General features: G+C 38.7%; 1 protein-coding gene across 6 annotated transcripts in view; it reads left to right on the forward strand.

Annotated features, from left to right (window-relative positions):
* The first annotated feature begins 8,228 nt into the window (after nt 1-8,228).
* Nucleotides 8,229-22,777, forward strand: part of CCDC66 (coiled-coil domain containing 66) — a 49,754-nt gene continuing 35,205 nt past the window's right edge. For 3 of the 6 annotated variants that reach the window (XM_049640736.1, XM_049640737.1, XM_049640742.1), the window contains exons 1-6: nt 8,229-8,254; nt 9,899-9,963; nt 10,611-10,636; nt 19,847-20,291; nt 21,884-22,049; nt 22,229-22,332. In XM_049640736.1, coding sequence (XP_049496693.1) covers nt 8,244-8,254; nt 9,899-9,963; nt 10,611-10,636; nt 19,847-20,291; nt 21,884-22,049; nt 22,229-22,332 — 817 coding nt within the window. In that variant the 5' untranslated portion in view covers nt 8,229-8,243. Of the gene's footprint in view, nt 8,255-9,898; nt 9,964-10,610; nt 10,637-19,846; nt 20,292-21,883; nt 22,050-22,228; nt 22,337-22,777 lie in introns of those variants that run through there. The other 3 variants (XM_049640739.1, XM_049640738.1, XM_049640740.1) reach the window with 3 other exon arrangements.

Consider the following 22,777-nt stretch of genomic DNA (forward strand, 5'->3'; position numbering starts at 1 on the left):
TGTTACAAAAGAGATTTTTCCCCAAATTTACAACTCAGAGCTGCCCAGCTAACCTCTCTTTGGTTGCTGCTACATCTTATACCTACTCTAGTGTACCCTTTTCTTTGGTATGTCTAAGAAAATACATAAATTATGAGCCTCTGTTACCCTATTATGGATTCATGGGTAGCACTTTCCCATTTTACAGGATGTCTTTTCCAGCAGGAAGTCATTGGTTTGTGGCCATTTTAATTTATCTTCTTTCCAACCAATATTTATTTAGAAGGTACCATGTGTCAGGCTTTGGGAGGAAATGATGAAGAAGGGAGCATGTCCATGGTCTCACACAGAACACTCTAGTGGAATGCAGGGATGGTCACACAGGGTAACAAATGCTATTTGGGGAGGAGTGGAGAATGCACCCTGGAGAAGTGGGAAGAGGAGAGAAGGCAGTAAGGGGAGCCTCCCAGGAGGATGTGACATCTCAGCGAACAGGACAAGTTACTCAGTGAAGTTACTCAGTGAAGTGCCATGAGGAAAAGCACTCCAGCAAGAAGAAATAGTTCTAGGAGGGCAGGGATTTTGTCGATTTGGGTTACTCCTTTATCCTTTATGCTAAAACAATTCTTGGGACACAATAGGCCCCCAATAAAATCTGTGGTGCAAAGGATTATGTAAAATGGGAGGCAGGAAAAGTGGCTACATTCGAGGAAGTGGAACATTAGTGTAGGGAGGCTCGGGGCTCAAGGGACAGTGGTGAGAGGGAAACTTAGAAAGATCAAGATGGGGCTGATAAACACGCTATGTCCTTCGGACTTTGTAGCAAGGGCAACTGAGTTTTCAAATTATTGCCAGATTTTAAGCAGCACAGTGACTTAAACAGACTCCTATTTAAAAAAAATTTTTTTTAATGTTTATTCTTGAGAGAGAGAAACAGAGACAGAGTGTGAGTGGGGGAGGGTCAGAGACAGAGGGAGACAGAATCTGAAGCAGACTCCAGGCTCTGAGCTCTCAGCACAGAGCCTGACGTGGGGCTCGAACTCACAAACTATGAGATCATGACCTGAGCCAAAGTCGGACGCCTAACCGACTGAGCCACCCAGGCACCCCAAACAGACTCCCATTTTAGAAATCATTCTGGCCACAAAATAGAGACTGGTTAGGAGGTTGTTGGAATAGTCCGGGGGAGAGATTCCCCGGGGGGGGGGGGGGCTCTAAATAGGGTGAACCGATGGGCATGGAGAGAGATGATGACAATTTAGAATCCACTTAGGAACTGAAAGGAACTTTAGACAGCTCATCTAATCTTTTATATGAAGAACCTGAGGTCAGAGAGGGTTGACTTATTCCTACAGTGGTTTTCTTTTCTTCCTCTGCTCTTTCAGTATTTCTTAAGATGCTTCTCAGAATTGTGCAATTAAGACCTTCATGCCTTCACACCTGAACAATTTACTTAATTTAATTTTGCTTTTGTCTAACGTATTGGTCCTTTGGTTTGTATCATCTGCTCCTGGAGACAGAGAAGACAGCTAATTAACCGGCTCTGTAGAGCAGCACTCACAAATGAATCACAAAAACTGCCTAACAGTGGTGATGTGTAGGGAGGAAAGTGAATTCCACAAATGGAGGATGCTGGAAAGTCTTCCCAAATGTATTTCTGAAAAGCTTTGGAACAGTTTCAAAGAAAACTACAGAAATCAGTCCAGAATGCAACTTTCCAAGGTAGGATTTTAATTATTTTGTATCATATAAAAATGGTTCTGCTGAAGTCCTTCTGGAAACAAACCATGAATCCTTAGGCATTGATGGTGAAAAGGGGTTCTAGGTAGTCCTGATAGGGACAGACCTCACAACTTCACAGTTCTAAGGCCACTGGTTTTTATCAATCCCAATGCCCCTGTACCTACTGCAGATGCTTGATACACATGATATATTGTATTTATATCACATTGTGATATAAATTAAGACTGAATGGTGCACTGCCACACCCTGTCTGTCAGAAATGTTTAAGTATATCTGATGGGTTGGTAAGGTAGAAGTGCCAGGAGTGAATTTAACAGAGCCTCCTAGGGGCGCCTGGGTGGCTCAGTCGGTTGAGCATCCAACTTTGGCCCAGGTCATGATCTCACAGTTCGTGAGTTCGAGCCCCGTGTCAGGCTCTGTGCTGACAGCTTGGAGCCTGGAGCGTGCTTTGAATTCTGTGTCTCCCCCTCTCTCTGACCCTCCCCCGCTCGTGCTCACACTCTGTCTCTGTCAAAAATAAAGAAATTAAAAAAAAAAAAAAAAAGAAATAGCCACAGTTTAAAAAAAAAAAAAAAAAAAAAAAAAAAAAACAGAGCCTCCTATAAGGACCCAATGGAAGAAAGATCTCACTAGTGGGGCCTCCCCTTGCAAACTCCATAAAAACTGAGTAAATGTATTAAAAATCATTAGTACAGAAATGCAGCTTGACACCAAAATGAGATACCATTTTACATCCACTAGAGTGGCTAAAATTAAAAGCTGACAATACCAGGGGAGCCTGGATGGCTTAGTCATTTAAGTGTCTGACCTTGGTTCAGGTCATGATCTTGTGGTTTGTGGGTTCAATCCCCATGTCGGGATCTGTGCTGACAACTCAGAGCCCAGGGCCTGCTTTGGATTCTGTGTCTCCCTCTCTTTCTGCTCCTCTCCCCTCCCCTCTGTCTCTCAAAAGTAAACATTAAAAAAATTAAAGAATAAATAAATAAATAAAGCTGATAATACCAAATGTTGGTGAAGGTATGAAAGCTACTAGAACCCTCATCCTCATACATTGGGGGTGTGTAATGGCACAACCTCTTCAGAAAACAGTCTGGTAGTTTCTAACAAAAATTTTAAAACATCTGTCCTCAGACCCAGCAATGAATCTTCTTCCAAGTATTTGCCCATGAGGAATGAAAATACATGTGTACAGACTTGCACATGAGTATATAGAGCGGCTTTTTTTTCAATATACCCCCAAACTAGAAGTGATCCAAATATTCTCAGATTGTCATACATTCCTACAATGTATGAACTCAGCAACAAAACAAGAACAAATTCCTATACTCACATAACATGATGAATTCACAAATGTTATGCTAAGTAAAAGAGATCAGACTCAAAACCCACACCTTGTGTGCTTCCATTTATGTGACATTCTAGAAAAGACTAAACTAAATCTATGGTGATAGAAATCAGAACAGTGATTGCCTACAAAAAGGGGTAGGGATTGATGGAAAGGGTACAAGAGAACTTTTGGAGGTCACAGAAATATTCTGTATCTTGATTGAAGTGGTGGTTAAATGAGTACATATATTTACCAAAAAAGCCTCTGAATTATACCCTAAGATCTGTGCATTTTACCATATATAAAATTTTTAAAAATTTTAAATCCAAGTTAGTTAACATATAGTATAATAATTTCAGGAATAGAATTTAGTGATTCATCACTTACATATAACATCCAGTGCTCATCCCATCAAGTGTCCTCCTTAATGCCCTTTGCCCATTTAGCCCTTCCCCCACCCAACACCCGGCCAGCAACCCTTCATTTGTTCTCTGTATTTAAGAGTCTCTTATGGTTTGTCTCCCTCTGTTTTTATATTATTTTTGCTTCCCTTCGCTTATGTTCATCTGTTTTGAATCCTAAATTCCACATAGTGAAATCATATGATATTTGTCTTTCTCTGACTTATTTTGCTTAGCATTTTACCCTCTAGTTCCATCCATGTTGTTGCAAATGGCAAAATTTCATTCTTTTTGATCACCGAGTAATATTCCATTGTAGATATATACCACATCTTCTTTATCCATTCATCAGTCGATGGACTTTTGGGCTCTTTCCACACTTTAGCCATTGTTGATAGTGCTGCTATAAACATTGGGGTGCATGTGTCCCTTCGAATCAGCGCTCCTATATCCTTTGGATAAAAACCTAGTAGTGCAATTGCTGGGTCATGGGGTATTCTATTTTTAAGTCTTAGAGGAACCTCTATACTGTTTTCCAGAGTGGCTGCACCAGTTTGTGTTCCCACCAGCAGTGCAAAAGTGTTCTTCTTTCTCTGCATCCTCGCCAACATCTGTCGTTGCCTGAGTTAATGTTAGCCATTCTGATTGGTATGAGGTAATATCTCCTTGTGGTTTTGATTTGTATTTCCTTGACGATGAGTTATGTTCAGCATCTTTTCACGTGTCTGTTAGCCATATAGACGTCTTCTTTGGAATAGTGTCTATTCATGTCTTTTGCCCATTTCTTCACTGGATTATTTGTTTTTTGGGTGTCAAGTTTGATAAGCTCTCTATAGATTTTGGGTACTAACCCTTTATCTGATATCTCACTTGCAAATATTGCCCATTCCATTGGTTGCCTTTTTCTCCTCTAGGATTTTGATGGCTTCCTGTCTTATGTTTAGGTCTTTCACTCATTTTGAGTTTATTTTTGTGTATGGTGTTAAGTGGTCCAGGTTCATTCTTCTGCATGTTGCTATCCAGTTTTACCAACACCATTTGCTGAAGACACTGTCATTTTTCCATTGGAAATTCTTTTCCGCTTTGTGAAAGATTAGTTGGCCATACATTTGTCAGTCCATTTCTGGGTCCTCTAGTCTGTTCCATTGCTCTGAGTGTCTGTTTTTGTGCCAGTCCCATACTGTCTTGATGATTACAGCTTTGTAACACAGCTTGAAGTGTGGAATTGTGATGCCTCCAGCTTTGGTTTTCTTTTCAGAATTGTTTTGGCTATTTGGGGTCTTTTCTGGTCCCAATCAAATTTTAGGATTGTTTGTTCTACCTCTGTGAAGAATGCTGGTGTTATTTTGATACTGATTGCAGTATATGTAATTTTCTTTTTAAATCAGTTTTTAAGGGCACCTGGGTGGCTCAGTTGGTTAAGTATATGACTCTTTTTTTTTAATGTTTATTTATTTTTGGGAGAAAGAGAGACAGCACAAGCCTGGGAGGGACAGAGAGAGAGACAGAGGGAGACATAGAACCCAGAGCAGGATCCAGGCTCTGAGCTGTCAGCACAGAGCCCAATACGGGGCTCGAACCCATGAACTGTGAGACCATGACCTGAGCTGAAGTCAGATGTTTAAACTGACTCAGCCACCCAGGCACCCCAAGTGTCTGACTCTTGATATCATGACCTCATAGTTCATGGGATCAAATCCCACATCAGGCTCTGAGTTGAGAGTGTGGAGCCTGCTTGTGATTCTCCTTCCCTCTCTCTGCCCCTTCTCTGCTCATGCTCACTGGCTCTCTCAAAATAAATAAATAAATGTTTTTTAAAAATCAGTTTTTATTAAGAATATAAACTGGTCACATAAATAAAATATTTCAAGGAGAGTGCTATTAAATAAATTCTAAAATGGACAGAAACATGTAAAAACACCTGAAATATGTAGTCTTCTCAAGCAGAATATGTTATCCATGTATCCATTAATACATCCAATATCCATGGCTGTATTAATTGGTATTCAACGTCCATTAGATCATGGAATGAACCTCAGTATTATGATGTAGTTCTTTGTCGAAAGACCTTTCTATTGGTATTAAATTCATGGTATTAGTGAAAGCCTTGGTAAGTATCAAAAAGATAATTCAGTTATCAATTTACTAACTCAGCTTTAAATTAATCTTCTATGTAAAATGGATCTGGGCCCTTTAAATATTTTTCCTTTGTAGCTGACAGGATGTTAAGCTTTTTTTTGTTCTCACGAGTGGGGAAGAGGCAGAGAGAGGGGGGCACACAGAATTCAAAGCAGCCTCCAGGCTCTGAGCTGTCAGCACAGAGCCTGGCATGGGGCTCAAATCAAGAACCACGAGATCATGAACTTAGTCAAAGTTGGATGCTCAACCAACTGAGTCACCCAGGTGCCCCTAAGATTTCTTTTTTTAAAAACATTTTTTTTGACGTTTATTCATTTTTTGAGAGACAGAGCATGAGTGGGGGAGGGGCAGAGAGAGAGAGGGAGACACAGAATCCAAAGCAGGCTCCAGCCTCTGAACTGAGCACAGAGCCCAAAGCGGGGTTCAAACTCACAGACCATAAGATCACGGCCTGAGCCAAAGTCGGACGCTCAACCGACTGTGCCACTCAGGCACCCCTAAGATTTCTGGAGAGACACTGTAGGAAAAAAGAATCCTGTCCTTGCTTCCAGTGTATTCACTTGGTAGGCTCCTTGGAATCCAATATCTCAGTGGAAGAGGCTTCCCCCAGTTTCCAGCTTCTGCAGCACTGGCAGCTTCTCCAACATCAAGCTCATGCAGCATGGGCAGCATCTCCAGGGTCAAGCCCCCAGCACACAAGCTTGCTTCAGCACTCAACTCCTATAGAGCCTAGTGGCCAGAAGCACCCAGCCATCAACAGCGTCCCCCAGCAACCCCCTCAGGCAGTTTTGTAGTGACATGCCCCTGGTGAGATACCTTGAATGGATTCCCCCGGTAACCTAGAGGATGGATTTCTGGCAAGATCTCCTGGCATAAGCCAGGGTCATGAGTTCCAGTAAGGTGTGGATCTCGGTCCTGTGGGGCAAGGGGGCTCTTCCTTGGGGACTTTATCTAAACTGCTCTTTATATCTGCTGTTTGTATATTTTTTAGAATTCTCTTTATTTCTTACTAGTCAATCTCTCATTATGCCAGATCTATTAACTATTATTATAGTTAATCATTATTTTTTAATGTTTATTTACTTTGAGAGAGAGAGAGAAAGAAAGAGGACACACGAGTAGGGGGAAGGGCAAAGAGAGAAGAGAGAGAATCCCAAGCAGGCTTCACGCTGTCAGCAGAGAGCCTGACAAAGGACTCCATCTCACATACTGTGAGATCATGACCTAAGCCAAAATCAAGAGGCAGACACTCAATCGACTGAGCTACCCAGGTGCCCCCAAAGTAACATTTTATAAGTCACACCACTCTATCTCCCAGAAATACTCCTGTTAGCATGTCAGTTTAAATCTTTTTAGCCTTTTTTTTTTTTTTTTTTTCTATGCCTAGGTAAGTGTTCCTTAAAACAGAACGAAACAAAACACAGGATCAAATGTACTCTGGTACCTGTTCATTTACTCAGTCAAGTAGATTAACAAATGTTGATTTAAGTATATCTTCCACAGACCAGGTACATAAACGAATATTAAAAGATCTCTGAGTTTTCACTGAATGTACTATGAGAGTTCAATGTGCCTCATTTATTAAAACTATAGTTTCCAAAAATTGCTTGAGTAGATGAAAACCCTGTGAAGTTTTAGTAGCTGCATTATAATCCTTATCATGAAATAGCATTCAGCCAAATTTAATAAAGTTGTTGGCATTTTTTATTTTTTGCTGTGTTTTCATGTGACGATTATTTACTGTCTATGCTTTTCAGTGCCAGGTGCTGTGGCTATGGAGGTATATGAGACACCAACTGCCTGGCCCTCTGAAGCTCACTCTGGCACAGGATCTTAAACGTATGAGCGCGCGGATCAAAAGGGCAGGGACTGGAAGCTCCAGAGAATAGGTTCCTGATTTACCCACTAGCGGATTCCAGAGGCGGTTCTTGGAGGAAGTACGTTTAAATTTAGATTTTTAAGAACTAACAGCAGTTAGACTCATAAAACACTAGTTCGGAACATGGGCTCCGGGGTTAAATTGTTTGATTAACCTCTCTGTGCCTCAGAGATAACGTAAAGCTTCAATAGACCTAAAGCCCTTAGCTCCCAGTCTGCACAAAAGAGCTGAAATTCAGTACTTGTGATTGTTGCAATTTAAAAAAGAGTTACAATGCATTCAGAGCCAGAAACAGGACAACCCTGTACCGGACCTAGGAGTCTCTCCCCAGGTCCCCACTCCCAATTTATTTCATACCCGAATAACCCTCTCTTACAAATATGAAATACGGGAAATGTTCATTTCCTAAAAAGCTTATACTTTTAGTTTTTCCATATTTTTGCCACCTCCACCTGAGCTGAGGCACTTCTCTGGGGGCTTCGAGTGAACTAGGGGCGGAGGGAGGGGGGTGGTGTGCCTACAACTCCAACGAACGAAGATCCCCACTACCCAAGAACAAGGGCGAAGCGCCTGAGGCCAGGCTAACCCAGCGGGTCTCCCCAGTGGCTTCTCCCCGGTAGAGAGAGCACCCTCCAGCACGACTAATTCTGATTGGTCTGTTCTCCCAGCTCGCCGGCATCACCGTATCCAATGGGCGTAGCGCTTGTTGAGCGGCGGAGGCAACCGGCATACACAGGGGACCTGAGTGTTCGTGGAGAGAGTGAGAGGTCAGGCCATGAACCTAGGGTAAGCTGGGGCGAGAAGGTGGTCTCTAGCGGAGACGGGGTGAAGCTAGGTTGGCCCTTGGAATCCTTCGTGGAACACCTTCCCGGCTTGCGCCGCCTCATACGGCATTGTTCGGCTGCCTGTGGCGGAGAGGGGACCAGAGGCCCGGGACGGCGTTTGTCGCCGCCGCCGCTTTTGCACAACGTTACTCGCTGTAAACCTGTCCGGGACCTCCTTTCCGCCCTCTCATTAACCTCACGGTGGTGAGGGAAGAGAGGCGGAAAGCAGTAAGGGCAGATGGAGAGATAAAGTTTAGTGGCTTTCCGGGGAGAAATCCTGGCCCCGGCCCTGATTTTTTGCGCCTTGGGCGTCTCTGCAGGTTGTCGGAGCGCCCAGAGGCGTTTAACGCCCGTAATGCGGAGAACCGAGTCTTGAGCAACCGATGCATTGCCAGTGCTTGGTCCCTAATAGGCCCTCATTAAGTTTGTTGAGTAAAAAGGACTGTTGCAGGGAAGTGATGGTGAAGTTCATGTTTTAAGAAGATGAAAAGTTACCAAACTCAGACAACACATCATTTAGCAAATGAATTTTGTATCCTAGAATCTGTAGAGAGAAAAATAAATAAGACAGGCTGCCCCTAAAGGAGTTTACAGTGCAGTAATACTGAACGGACGTACTTTTCGGTTTCATTCTTTTATTTGTTGAGTTTCACGAACGTGTAAACATGGAGTATTCTAACCCTGCAACAGGGAAACTTTTAAAGTCCGTTTTCCCCCACTGTTTTAATAAAACAGGGTATTTTGATTTCCTCTGCTTACCAACACTACAGTTTCGTGTTCCCAATGAGACTTTTTTCAACCTTTTTTTCCTTGGCTGATCCCGCTGGATTTAATTTTCTCTCTTAGACATCACATTTGTCCCCGTTGATGTTTATTGACCTACACTTATTCCTCCCTCACTTTTAGGAAACAGTGAATTAAATGTGGACTATTTTTATTTTCAGTGGAATTTTTATTAGGACCTTGATTTGTACAAGTTACCTTGGTAGTGTCTATTGTTAACTTTGTGCTCTTGCATAGGACATGCACAAATAAATTATAACAGCCAAAACTTATTACAGATTTATTGTTGTTATAGTAACAAAGTGTCAGTGTGCTCAAAAAGTAACAGTGGTGGCAATGTTACAGGCCACTTTCAGATTAATGATGTAGCAGGCCATAGAATGTATTAGTCATGAACAAATAGTAGTTAGATATGTTTTGCTACTTTAACTTAGGTGGAGAGTTTTGGTAACAGCATTTTTTCCAGTCTGGATTTATAAGAGTTAAATAATGGCATGATAATTGAATTCATTGCTTACCAGTAAAATACGAAGTTTCATGTTAAAGGTAATAAAAGAATTTATTTTTAATTAATATATTAATTAATAATTATTAATTATTTCCAATTATTTCCAAGTAAGTTTCAGGAAATTTTCAGGAATTTTCTGAGTGTTTAGTTTTATCTTGGATTGAAAAATGATTTTAATTAAAAGAATGGTTTAATATTTACAATTCTTGTATAAATTGGGAAGAACGTATATATTTTCAAGATTCAAATGAGCATTTCATTTCTCTTTAAAACTTTGCTGTTTCTTAAAAATGACAACTTTCTTTTATTTTTCAGAGATGGTTTAAAGCTTGAAACTGAATTATTGGATGGAAAAACCAAGTTAATATTGTCTCCATATGGTATGCTGTGTTACTGGAAACCTAAAATGTTAACTTTTATATTCCTACCTAAAATTTATATGAGTTTAATGTACTTTTTGCTTATAATAGAGTAATATTTAAATGATTCTTTGCAAAAAGCTGTTTTCACTTTTTCAGATTTATTTTTAGCCAAGTAAAGTCAGATTACATCACTGCTTATTACCACTCTCAGTATTTATTCATAAAACTTAATGTCCCAGTATATTTTAAGGTTTAATATGTTGCCTAATGGATAATCTGGGTAAAGTTTGTGTAATTATGTTCTGTGTATATAAAGAATGTTGTTTGAGAAAATTAAATTTGTAGTAAGACCACAGTTGCTAAAATCATTTTTAGTATTAGTTTTAAAACTCAGTAAACTTTGGTAGTCCGCTCATTCGTATTCCTATTTTTTTTTTTTTTTCTCTGATCTGTTTATAGCTTTATCTTGGAAAATAAATAGAAGTGAAATAGAAATTCTTGAACTATTCTGTAAAAGTTAGAACACTCAGGACCTAAAGTTAATGCTTTTGGAGTTAATATTTCTATTAAATGCCTTCTTAAAACAATGCTAATTAAAATTTATTTTGTGACTGCCTTAGTGTGTTTTTGTTTGATGGCCCAGTAATTATTTTTTTCTTTTGTAGAATGTAAATCAAAATATTCTGTGAAGGTAAGCCAAATGACCTGACCTGTATTTGAATGTAAAATGTGGTTTTCTTTACAGTGGTTTGAAAAGAATTCCTGTGAAATTATCATAATGGGTTTGGGATAATGATGAGGAGTTATTGTTCTCTTGCTTTCAGGCTGGTCCTTTCACAGAAATGGGATCATAATTTTTCAGTTTAAAAAGGTGTATAGAACATTTTTCTCTACATCAGTGCTGCCTAGTAAATCTTTTTGTGATGATGGAAATATTCTAAGATCATTGTTTTCTAACATAGTAGTCAGCAACTAGTCATGCGTGGTTATTTAGCACTTAAAATGTGGCTAGTATGACTAAGGAAGTGAATTTTTAATTTTATTTAATTTTGAATGCAAATTTAATAGTTAGTACACTGGACAGTGCAGTTCCTAAGATCTTTAAAAATACATATTCTTTAAAATGAGAATATTTTTCTTTTCATATTCAAATTCCATTTTCCCACATCAAAACGGTGTATCTGATTCACAGACTCTTACATGCATTTTGCCTTCTCCTTTAAGAGATCGTACTTGAGCTTAATGATAATTTTCCTTTTAAATTTTTATCAGGAACCCATAGTGACTTTTTCTACAAAATACAGTACCACTTTCAGTTTTTTGATATCATACTTTTCTTGTTCCCTATTTTTTTCCATGTTTAGATTAATATGAGCAGAAATTTTATCTCTTCCATAATTCACTGTAGCCCTCCTTTTTCCTTTATCATTGCAGCTTCTTAAAGTCTTTGTGTTTCTGTGAATAGAGCTCAATTTGGATGATGTGGCACTTTTCAACTCTGAGCTCTTGATGGCTTTGCTCTTTTTTCCAGGTTTGATCAAGGTGAAGTTCCTTGAGTACCGAGCATAATAATCACTTCATAAATGGGTGATGATAATCAGTAATTCCACATGTTACCAGTAAAAATTATCTCTCTAAATATGGTATATAGTTGTATACCTTGTGTGCTTTTTTAAAATCACAGAATACAAATTATATATTTTTTCCTGGTCCTGCTCTGTTAAAATATTGCAACTAATTATTTTTTTTTTTATTTTTTATTTTTAACGTTTATTTTTTATTTTTGAGACAGAGAGAGACAGAGCGTGAACAGGGCAGGGGCAGAGAGAGAGGGAGACACAGAATCTGAAACAGGCTCCAGGCTCTGAGCTGTCAGCACAGAGCCCGACGTGGGGCTCGAACTCACGGACCGTGAGATCATGACCTGAACCGAAGTCGGACGCTTAACCGACCAAGCCACCCAGGCGCCCCTGCAACTAATTATTTTATTTGAGTCACATTAACAACTACAGCACCCCTTTTTTAGCTCTTAGATAAAAAGCTGCTTGTAATAGTTGGTTTCCATCTTCCCTTGACCTCTGTTTTCTTTCACCTGTTTCTTCTTCCATCAATGTCCTTAATGGATTTGCTTCAGTCACCACATTTTGTGAAGACATTTCATTGTCTTTTTAACCAGCCTAGAACATATGGAGATCTCCTTTCATGCCTATAATAAAATTACTAGTCTTGGACTTTTGATAGAATCATCACAAGATTCTATTATCAATCTAAAAATATTTTATTCTAGGATTCTTTTTTTTCCAGAGTAACTGTCTCAGTCGATGTTGATCTTAAATTATTATTTACTGTCTTGGAGCAAATTGTTTGATTTTATTCCTCTTGCTTTTGAGACTTCAAAATACTGATGATGGTAACTATGTAAGGTGATGGATATGTTAATTCACTTGATTGTGGTGACTGTTTCACAGTGTATGCATTTATCAAATCATCTAGTTGTATGCCTTAAATATATACAGTTTTTAATTGTCAATTATACCTTAATAAAGCTGGGGAAAAAATTCTAATGAAACCTAAGTCTCCCTTCTAGATTGATTTTACTTGAAGGAGCTTCTCTTCCTTTACTTATAGGGGTTGCTGAGATCTTCCTCATTTCTTTCTTTGCTCCTCACAGAAGGTAAAATACAAAGATAGTAGTACTTATCTTTTTTTTTTTTTTTTTTTTTTTTGCTTAAATCTGTTTTTAATTTCCCAAATCTCATTCAGCTTTATGTTGGATTCTCTTTCCCATAAGTTATTCATGAATTCTCTCTTCATAGTGTTTTTCTTCTACTGGGAGAAGCTCCTGAGTGACTACAACACCTACCTACAGTTCTGGTTTTCCCTTTCCTCATAGGTTGAATTACTGTCATTGTCATAGTGTGCTCTTTAAACACAGCTGAACTCTCATCTCGTCATGATTAAGTTTAACACCTCTGTGGTCCGAGTACTTTTTAAATTTTTCAAAATCCCTTCTGCATTTTTTTAAATCCGTGGTAAGGAATATGAAGTTAAAGATGGTTACCAGTTTAATTTCTTAAGCTTTTAGGAAGAGAAATGAAAGAAATGTTAATGATTCAGTGTCATGAGTAATTTATAAATTCTAAACTCTTCTACTCGGGCACCTGGGTGGCTCAGTTGATTAAATGTCTGACTCTTTGGCTCAAGTCATGATCTGATGATTCGTGGGATTGAGCCCTGCGTTGGGCTCTGCACTGACAGTGTGGAACCTGGTTAGGATTCTCTTTCTCTCACTCTCTCTGCCCCTCCCCTGCTCTCTCTCAAAATAAATGAATAAACTTCTAAACTCTTACACTTAAAATTGTCACTTGGGGGGTGCCTGGGTGGCTCAGTCGGTTGAGCATCCGACCTCGGCCCAGGTCATAATCTCGCGGTCCGTGGGTTCAAGCCCCGCATCAGGCTCTGTGCTGACAGCTTGGAGCCCGGAGCCTGTTTCGGATTCTGTGTCTCCTTCTCTCTCAGACCCTCCCCTGTTCATGCTCTGTCTCTCTGTCTCAAAAATAAAAAATGAACATTAAAATCAGCTGAAGAGCTTAAAAAAAAAAAAAAAATTGTTACTTGGGCGCCTGGGTGGCTCTGTTGGTTAAGTGTCTGACTTTGGCTCAGGCCATTATCTTGAGGTTTATGAGTTCGAACCCCAGGTCAGGCTCTGTACTGACAGCTCATAGCCTAGAGCCTGCTTCAGGTTCTGTGTCTTGCTCTCTGTCTGCCCCTACCCTGCTTGCACTTTGTCTCTCTTTCTCTCAAAACCAAACATTAAAAAAAAATTGTCACACATATTAGTTGAAATGTAAAACATTTAAAAATTTTTTTCATAGGTATTTCTACATGTGAGAAGCAGAATAGTGTCATGCTAAAGGATATACACAATATTAGTGTTAAGTAGCACATTTTATATTTTAAAATGTTACTTTTCTCTGATTCTTTCTAGCTTTGGCATCCTGGCCCCATATAAATGATAAAGTCAGCCAGTACTAAACAAATTCATTGGACATTGTATTATGAAAAATATTGATAGAATTAAAACTAGTTAAAAAACAGTTTGGCTATGTAAAAATTTTGACATGAAGACTTGATCTATTTTGATCTATTAAAATTCACATAATCCAGTAAACACTTGGAATTATTTGGTCTAGATTGCTTTTTCTTAATAAGTAACCTGAACATAATTGAATATTTATTTGGTAGTTCATGATCTTTTGCTGCTTCCATTTATTGGTTTTGTTTTTTTTTTTTCTCCCCTGCCATTTAGCTACAAAAGATAATCAGAATTGAGCTGAGTATATATTGACCTCATGCCACATCATTGCCCTTCCTGCCCACCCCCCTACCCCCATTTTGTTAAATATTTTTAGAAGATTTTTTGGTCTGTTTTTTTTTTTTTTTTTTTTTGTAAGTGAAATTTTGCAGGATAATTCTATTTAAATTAGATCGTCAATTAGTAAGTTTTTATTTAACAAGGATTTACTGAAGATGTAAAATTCTAGTAGAGTGCCATTCTTGACTTTATTTCTTCTGTGATTGAAAGAAAGGAAATGAGCAAAACCTGGTCCTTGTGTTTTGGAAGTGAGGGTGTCAGGTAAATAACTCTATATTACAAGCAGAATATGATGTGTACTATAGTAGGATAATGTATACCACAGTAGGGTTATAAAAGGCAGACAACACTGCAAAGAGCAGCCCTTTGTGGTTTGAGGAGACCAGGGAATGCTTCATAAACGAGGTGACATTTTAATTAGAACTTAAAAGATGAGGCAGATATTTATAGGTAAAGAGGTAGGGGAGTGTATTCTAAGTTCAGAGAAAATACTGGGCACAATACCAAGATAGAAAGCCTAATTTGCATTTGGGGAATAGTGTGTATCTCGGGGAAGTTTAGAACATAAAGCTTAGGGGAGGGTTTAGTCTTAAAGAGTTTAATTTTTTTTAAAAATTTATTTATTTTGAGAGCATGAGTAGGGGAGGGGCAGAGAGAGAGGGAGAGAATCCCAAGCAGGCTCTGCGCCATCAGTGCAAGAGTCCGATGCAGAGCCTGATCTCATGAACTGAGATCGTGACCTGAGCTGAAATCAGGAGTCAGACGCTTAACAGACTGAGACAGCCAGGCACCCTTTAAAGAGTTTAAATATATACTTAGAGAATTTGAACTTCCTTGATTTGTATGTAGGGAGCATTAAAGTATTTTTGAAAAGTGGAGTAGATACGGTATAATTTGTGTTGTAGGATAGGGCTTCGGACAGCCCTACAAAGGACAGATTGTAACTGAGAGACCATAGTTATGGGCCAAATATAGTCCAGGGAGAGTCATAAGTTCTTGAACATGGGTGGTGGCTAGTGAAATGGAAAGAAGGGGACAGAAATGACTTCAAGATATGTTAATGGCATGCACTGCACTTAGTTTGAATGAGCAACTGATTAGAGAAACAAAATGCTCAACTATTAGTGACCAAAAAAAGGCCCATATGAGTCAAAGAAGGGTGAGAAAGTAGGAGCTGTAGTTGGAGTCTGAAGTGGTAGGGCTCAGCTCTGTAAGCTACATGCAGTCAGCTAATAATTTGCTTATTCCACACAATGGTTTTCAAAAACTAGAGTGAATTGCCAGTATCTAAACATTGGAGAGTTTAATGTAAAATCTGTCATTTTTGGTTCTCTTGAAATACTGGATTCCTGTTTGGCAGTGTAGGTTGGTTCTGATGGTGACTGCCTCCTTTAGGTGGAAAAATGCTTTCAACTCATCTTGTTTCCTACCTAGCCTAATTTACAGTACGTATTCGAGTTTGCCATTTCTCACTTAGAGAATTAGTTATATTAAAGTAGCCACAGGGATGAGAGGATAAAAGGCATTTTACATTGTGGTACCAATTACATTGGTATTATCAAAAGCCTGAAGCTAGGAACAAATAGGATTTGGATGAGGTGAAGAGAATAACAAACAGATCTGTGGCTGATACTACAGGTACATTTTGAAAAGTCAGGTGAAATGTGAATGGCTACTTGGTCTAAGTGTGGTTGTATATTATATAAGTTACTGAAAGACCAGGAGAGTTGGGATATGATAAGCCGGGTGAAAGTCGTGGGGCATCTACCCTACTGTTTGACAGCAAATATCTTCTTCATTTTTACACCTCTAGTGCTTTTCTTTATTGGTGAGCACATAAAAAGCAACAATTAATAGTGATTAAATGGGTGTTGAATTACTTTCGGTTAATTGGGTTTACTGAAATGTATAATGGATTAATAGAGGAAAGGTATGAATTAGGCAGACTGTAATCTAGTAGTGTGGTAATGAAAACCTGAATTTAGGCTTATCATCATGTAAATGGTGAGAAAAAGATATTTGAAAGGAAGAAATGACCAATACTTGTTCATAAGCCAAAGAAGACCATGAAAGAGGATAAAGTTAAAGATGACTCCATGCTTACTGGTCTGAGAGATTAGGACAACAGTGCCACAGAAATAGGATATTTTGGAAAGGGGAATAAATATGGGGGAGAGAGATAATTCAGTCTTTAAAATAGTGTAGTTGAGGGTAGTCAACAAAAAATTCACTTAACACCTATTTTGTTCCACTCATTGTTCTGTACTGGAGCTATACAGTGGACAAAGTATAAAAAATCTCTGCCCTAGGGAGTTTACATTGGAAACGAATAGAGGCACTTGGGGTGGCTCAGTCAGTTAAGCGTGCAACTTCAGCTCAGGTCATAATCTCACAGTTCGTGGGTTCAAGTGCTGCTTCGGGCTCTGTGCTGACAGCATGGAGCCTGGAACCTGCTTCTGGTTCTGTCTCCCTGTCTCTATGCCCCTCCCCTGCTCATGCTCTGTCTCAAAAATAAACAAACATTAAAAAAAAGATTGAGTTGAATGGGCATACAGTAAGCAAAATATACAATGTCACAAGATGAAAAGTGCTATAGGGAAAAAGAGAAAGGGAAGAGGCACAGTCACTTTAGGGGCACAGCAGTCTTTGGAAAAGGGAGTGCTAGGTAGGTGAGAGTGTGAGGGAGAACAGGAAACCTGCAAATTTAAATCAGTTGTTCAGAGAAGACCTCACTGAGCCAGTGATGTTGGAGCAAAGATTTGAAGGAGGTGAGTACATAAACCATGAGGGAAGAATGGCCCAGGTAGAGGGATTGACTAATGCTAAGGCCTGAAATTAAGAGAGTCTTATTCAAGGAATAAGAAGCCCACGTGTCTGGAGGCTAAGACAAAATGAGATCAGAGAGATCAGGTAAGGGGATAAAATGTGAAGCATGCACAGATCATTAGGTCAGAGTAAGAAGTTCAGTTTTCTTCCTAAGTAAGATAGGAAGGCCTTAGAAGCTTTTGAAAAAAGTGACATGATGTGACTTTACCTACTAAGGTACCCTGTGGCTGCTGTGCCGAGCACAGACTGGGAAGTGAAGGCAGAAGTAGGAAAAGCAGGCTTTTAGAAATTCAGGCAAGAGCATTATAATGACTTGGAGTAGAGGGCACAAGAAATGTTCAGGAGTGGTCAGATTCAGGACATATTTTGAAGATGGAGCAAAACAAGGTTTAATGACAAGTGTGGCATAGGAGAGATAATTCCAAAATTTTTGGCATGGGTAGCTTCCTCTGAAAGGAGGAAGTTATTTAGGGGCATGTGGGAGATCAAGAGTTTGATTTGGGGCTTGCTGAGGCTTTTTTTTTGTGTGTGTGTGTGTGTGATTAAAGACAATTTTATTCGATCCTATCCAATCTGTGTGTGCACATACATACACACAGTCCATAGCAGACTTTGCAGGAATATATATATGGTATATATACATGGTATATATATATATATATATATATATATATATATATATATATGGTATATATGATAAATATGAGAACGTTTGGAAGTCCTGTGTATAATGTACTTTTGTCACTGTGAATTCTTTTCATAGGTTATATGGGGCATGCTGAGTTTTAAATGGCTATTAGAAACCCAGTGGAAGTGTTTGGATAGGCAGATGGAACCTTAAGTTAGGGGAGAGTTCCATCCTGGAGACAAATTTGGGAGTCCTTAGTATATGGATAATATTTAGAGCCACAAGGGTAAATGAAATTAGCAAGTGAATGAGGTAACTTAGAGAAGAGATCCTGGGACTGAGCAACTTTAAGAGGTCTGGGGGAAAGGAGCAGCAAGAACCAGGATTGTGGAGTCCTGGAAGTGAAGTAGAGAAAGTGATTCAAAGTGGAAGGAGTTGGGGCCCCTGGGTAGCTCAGTTGGCTGAGCATCAGACTTCAGCTCATGATCTCACAGTTTGTGAATTTGAGTCCCATGTCGGACTCTGTGCTGACAGATCAGAGCCTGGAGCCTGCTTCGGTCTCTCCTCTCTCTGCTTCTCCCCTACTCATGCTCTGTGTCTCTCAAAAATAAATATTAAAATTTTTTTTTTAAGTATTCAAAATAGAAGGAATAATCAACTGTGTCACATGCTGATAACATGTTAGGATGAGGATCTGAGAATCAGTCACTGGATTTGCAACATAAAAGTTATTAGTGACCTTGATGAGTTTTAGTGGAGTCGTGTGGGTGAAAGTTTGTTGGGAATGGGATTATGGGAGATGAGAGGAGAAAGTGGAATCATGTATTTTTTAAGGTGATAAAAAATGATGTGATCCAGCAGAAAAGAAACAGTTGATTCAGGAGAAAGCAAAGAATTGCTGCAGAAAGATCCCTGAGAACGGGTTATATGAATATGTATGAATAACAGGAGTACAAGCAGGTTTGTATGACTCTTGATGCTGATACAGATTTGGTGGTAGAAATTTCTTGAAGTTTTTTCAGAATGCTTCTCTATAAGATTTTTAGTGAAATATTGATCAAGATTTTCAGCTGAGAATAAGTTATGAAAGAGAAAGTGTTAGGAATTTGGGAAAGAGGAGAAAGTTGAAATTGTTAAGAGTAAATGAATTTGGGAAATGTTTGACTGTAGGGTAGCATGTTGTTTGGGCATGTATTTAAGGTGAAACTAAATATTGTGGCTTGGTATTTTTCTTCCTGAGTAGTGCAGGCACAGAGTAGGTGATGAAGAGTTAGATTTTACCAGTTTGGGGATTTGCAAAGTGTATGTCAGAGCAGGAGTTGGGAATGGAAGGCAGTGGTGGTTTTGGTTGATTGTGGAATTTAAGGAAGGAAATGAGGACAAGAGGAAGGTAGTAGAATCAATAGATTATAGATCCCAGGTGAGTTAAAGAATTATCAGAATTGGGATATGCAAGGAGAGTGTTGGTCATTGTGCCGTGATTGAAATTGAGACTATGGAGGGATTGCAAGTTAGGAGTAACAAGGTCACTATAAGATATCACTATGGGAATGAGTAACTGAGGTGGCTTGGAGGACAAGAGTAGAAGAGCAGAGTTCAAGGAAATGAGAGGCCAGGGAATTGGAAAAATGATCTATGTGGATATGAAAGCACTAATAATTAAGACAGGAGTTACGCTAGAGGGATGTCGACCCACAAGTTAAGTTATTCAAGGCATAACTGACCTAAGTAACTAATGCACAGGCCTATAGATACCTATAAAGAAAATTGGTAGTATGAGTGGTATAATCATGACATGAGATTCCAAGCTGAAGTAGAATGGAGATGTTCTACAACAGCTAGAATGAAAATTCTTCTGTATTCATTATCTTGAAATAAAGTAATTTCCGGTTGTTGATGAAGCTTTCAAGTAGATTTGCAAAGGTTAAAGGTTATTTTCTCATGGATATAATCTTTTAACAGCAAAATGGAAAAAAAATTTAGAGGCCTGACATCACAGACAATATAAATAAAGATAATTGTTTGATTTTTCATGGGCTGTTATAAAGTATAAATTTCTGGTATTTTAACAGATGGGAAATAAGACCAAGATTGCAAAATGTCCATTAAGAACAAAACAAACTGGATACATTCTAAAATCAACACAAAATACTTGTATCAAGAGTGGAAAACTTTTGCAAAAGAAGAGAATGGGTTCAGAAACTTCACAGGCAAAAGGTGAAAAAAATAGTATGACTTTTTCACCCACTAAGGATTTATGCAAGCAGTATGTAGATAAAGACTGTCTTTATGTCCAGAAAGAGATTTCACCTGCCACCCCCAATATACAGAAGACTAGAAACACCATAAATACATCTATAGTATCTGAAGAGAAGCTTTGCCAAAAACACATCACAGCTGCAAATATGAAGAGCAGTTTGGTGTGTCTAACACAAGACCAACTACAACAGATTTTGATGACTGTGAACCAAGGGAATGGATCTATTTCCCTGATTGAAAATGGAAAGGAGGAAACATGTAAGGTTTTTTTTGAAGTTTTAATTAATATTAACTTTACCAATATGTACTTGTTTTCGAATTTCTCATTCATTGGATTTGATATAACTGTGCCTCTTAAATTCTAAGTTACTGTGTAACAATCTTTTAAAATAATTATTCTTTTAGAGAACAGTTTTCTCATGCAGAATTACCAATTCTGTGGACTCTAGAGTAAAAAAGCTATTGTACTTACTTTAGAATATAGAAGGCTGTACTTACATTAAAAATAATTATATTAAATGTTTTTTTTTTTTAATTTTTTTTAACGTTTATTTATTTTTGAGACAGAGAGAGACGCAGCATGAACGGGGGAGGGGCAGAGAGAGAGGGAGACACAGAATCGGAAGCAGACTCCAGGCTCCGAGCCATCAGCCCAGACCCCGACGCGGGGCTCGAACTCGCGGACCGCGAGATTGTGACCTGAGCTGAAGTCGGACGCTTAACCGACTGAGCCACCCAGGCGCCCCTATATTAAATGTTTTAAAAGACCACTATAGAATTTCTAGTGAAAATTGAGGGAACCTTTACTTTGAATATTTGACTTGAGTTGCTGAAAAGATTTTTTTCCTGGCTCCTGCATTTTGCCTTCTTTGACCCTTAATCTACGTTGAGGATTGGCAGCACTATCTTTTTAATCAATGTAAAACATAGATTTGGAAGGAGTAGTAGAGTGTTACATGTCTTCTGTTTCATTAGGGCATTGTGTTATGTTTTTAAAAGCCTTCCAGTTTCAGCTTTGAGCTAAGGAATTAATATGAGTAGAACTATCATTAAAATTTTGTTAGGTGATAATGAAATAAATTAAAATTAACAGTCACTAGAAAGAGGCCCCACAACTGATTTGGGGACAAGTTGGAGTAATTTACCTTCTCTTGGCCTAGATTGTTCTTTGTAAAATGAGGGAGCTGGGTCTTTAGAGGCTAGAATTGTAGCCTAGAGAACAAAAAATAAAAACTTACTATGCATAGTGAGAGATAACGTCAACAAAGTTGAAGGCAGAATTTGTCTAATCATGTATTGACCTGCATATTAAATATGCTTTCTCTTCACTGGGAAAACTAGCACACTGAGGTAGAATTAGAACAGTGTTTGAGCCAAGCATAGGAACCTGTATAAAACATTTGTAACAGGTATAACAGAGGCATAGAGACAGTGGTCCATAATAAAGTTTTCCATTGATTTCCCAGCTAAATGAGAAGAATAAGGACAAGGTAATGAGTTTTTCATAAAGCTATTTGCATTTATTCTCCTTTAAGTTGTGATTTGTTTTATATTATTTGTAAAAATATTATCAACAAGAGTAAATGGAGGGTTTTTGTTGTTGTTGCTTGTTTGTTTTCATATTTGACACAAGAGATTGTATAGATGTTCTGGACCATTTAACCGCTGGGCTCAGTTTCCTTTTTTCACAAAAGGGAACGATAATACCTACTGAAGGATTGCTGTGAGAGGTAATTACTTTGGTAATGTTAAGGCAGTGTTTTTAAAGTGCGTAGCAGTATGCCAAGATAAGGTATTGTAATATGTGTAATTTTAGTGTTAATTTTAAAACATGCATTTTTACTCCCTAGGTCGTGGCAGTCTACATTTAAACAATATTTCTAATCAGCCAAATGACGAAAACGTTATGGGAGTACTCCAAAAAACTGAGGCTCTTTCATCTGTCCTAGATGAAAGTAAATCTGTTTTAAATAAAAATCAAGAGACATCTAAGCAGTATGAACAGAAAATTGTCATGTATGTAACTCCTATATGTTATTGTGGGGTCATCTGGTGAAAATGGTTCTGCTTTTCCTTGACTTGCATGTGAAATATTTACTGTGAAGACTGTGAGCTGTTTAAAAGTTTATTACTTAATATTTATGGGTAACTTGTATAGAAACATATAATAAGGTTTCTGTTATTTTTTGTGTTAGAGAGAATGCATGGAAACCAGCTGACATATTCAGTACCCTGGGGGAAAGAGAACGTGATAGAAGTTTGTTGGAAGCAAAAAAAGCCCAGTGGAGGAAAGAGCTTGGTAGGTAATTATTATACCTGTTATTATTATAGATTAGGTTGTGTCTTTTTGTCTACTCGGTGTGCACCAAAAGACCAGAGGTGAGCGATGAGCATTAATATCATTAGTATCATTCTGGAGCTCAAAGATTCCTAAACTTTTCTCAGTTCCTGAGAATCCATTTTCATATTTTTCTGTTGTAGAAATCCTATGCATTTAATGGTTTTATTTAAAAATAATTGGGTTCGGGGCACCTGGGTGACTCAGTCGGTTAGGCGTCTGACTTTGGCTCAGGGCATGATCTCATAGTCCATGAGTTCGAGCCCCGCGTCGGGCTCTGTGCTGACAGCTCAGAGCCTGGAGCCTGCTTTGGATTCTGTGTCTGTCTGTGTGTCTCTCTCTCTCTCTCTCTCTGTCTCTCTCTCTCTGCCCCTCCCCTGCTTGCACTGTCTGTCTGTCACTCTCA

Source organism: Panthera uncia, chromosome A2 (genome assembly GCF_023721935.1).
Source record: "Panthera uncia isolate 11264 chromosome A2, Puncia_PCG_1.0, whole genome shotgun sequence".
In the NCBI taxonomy this organism is placed as follows: Eukaryota; Metazoa; Chordata; class Mammalia; order Carnivora; family Felidae; genus Panthera; species Panthera uncia.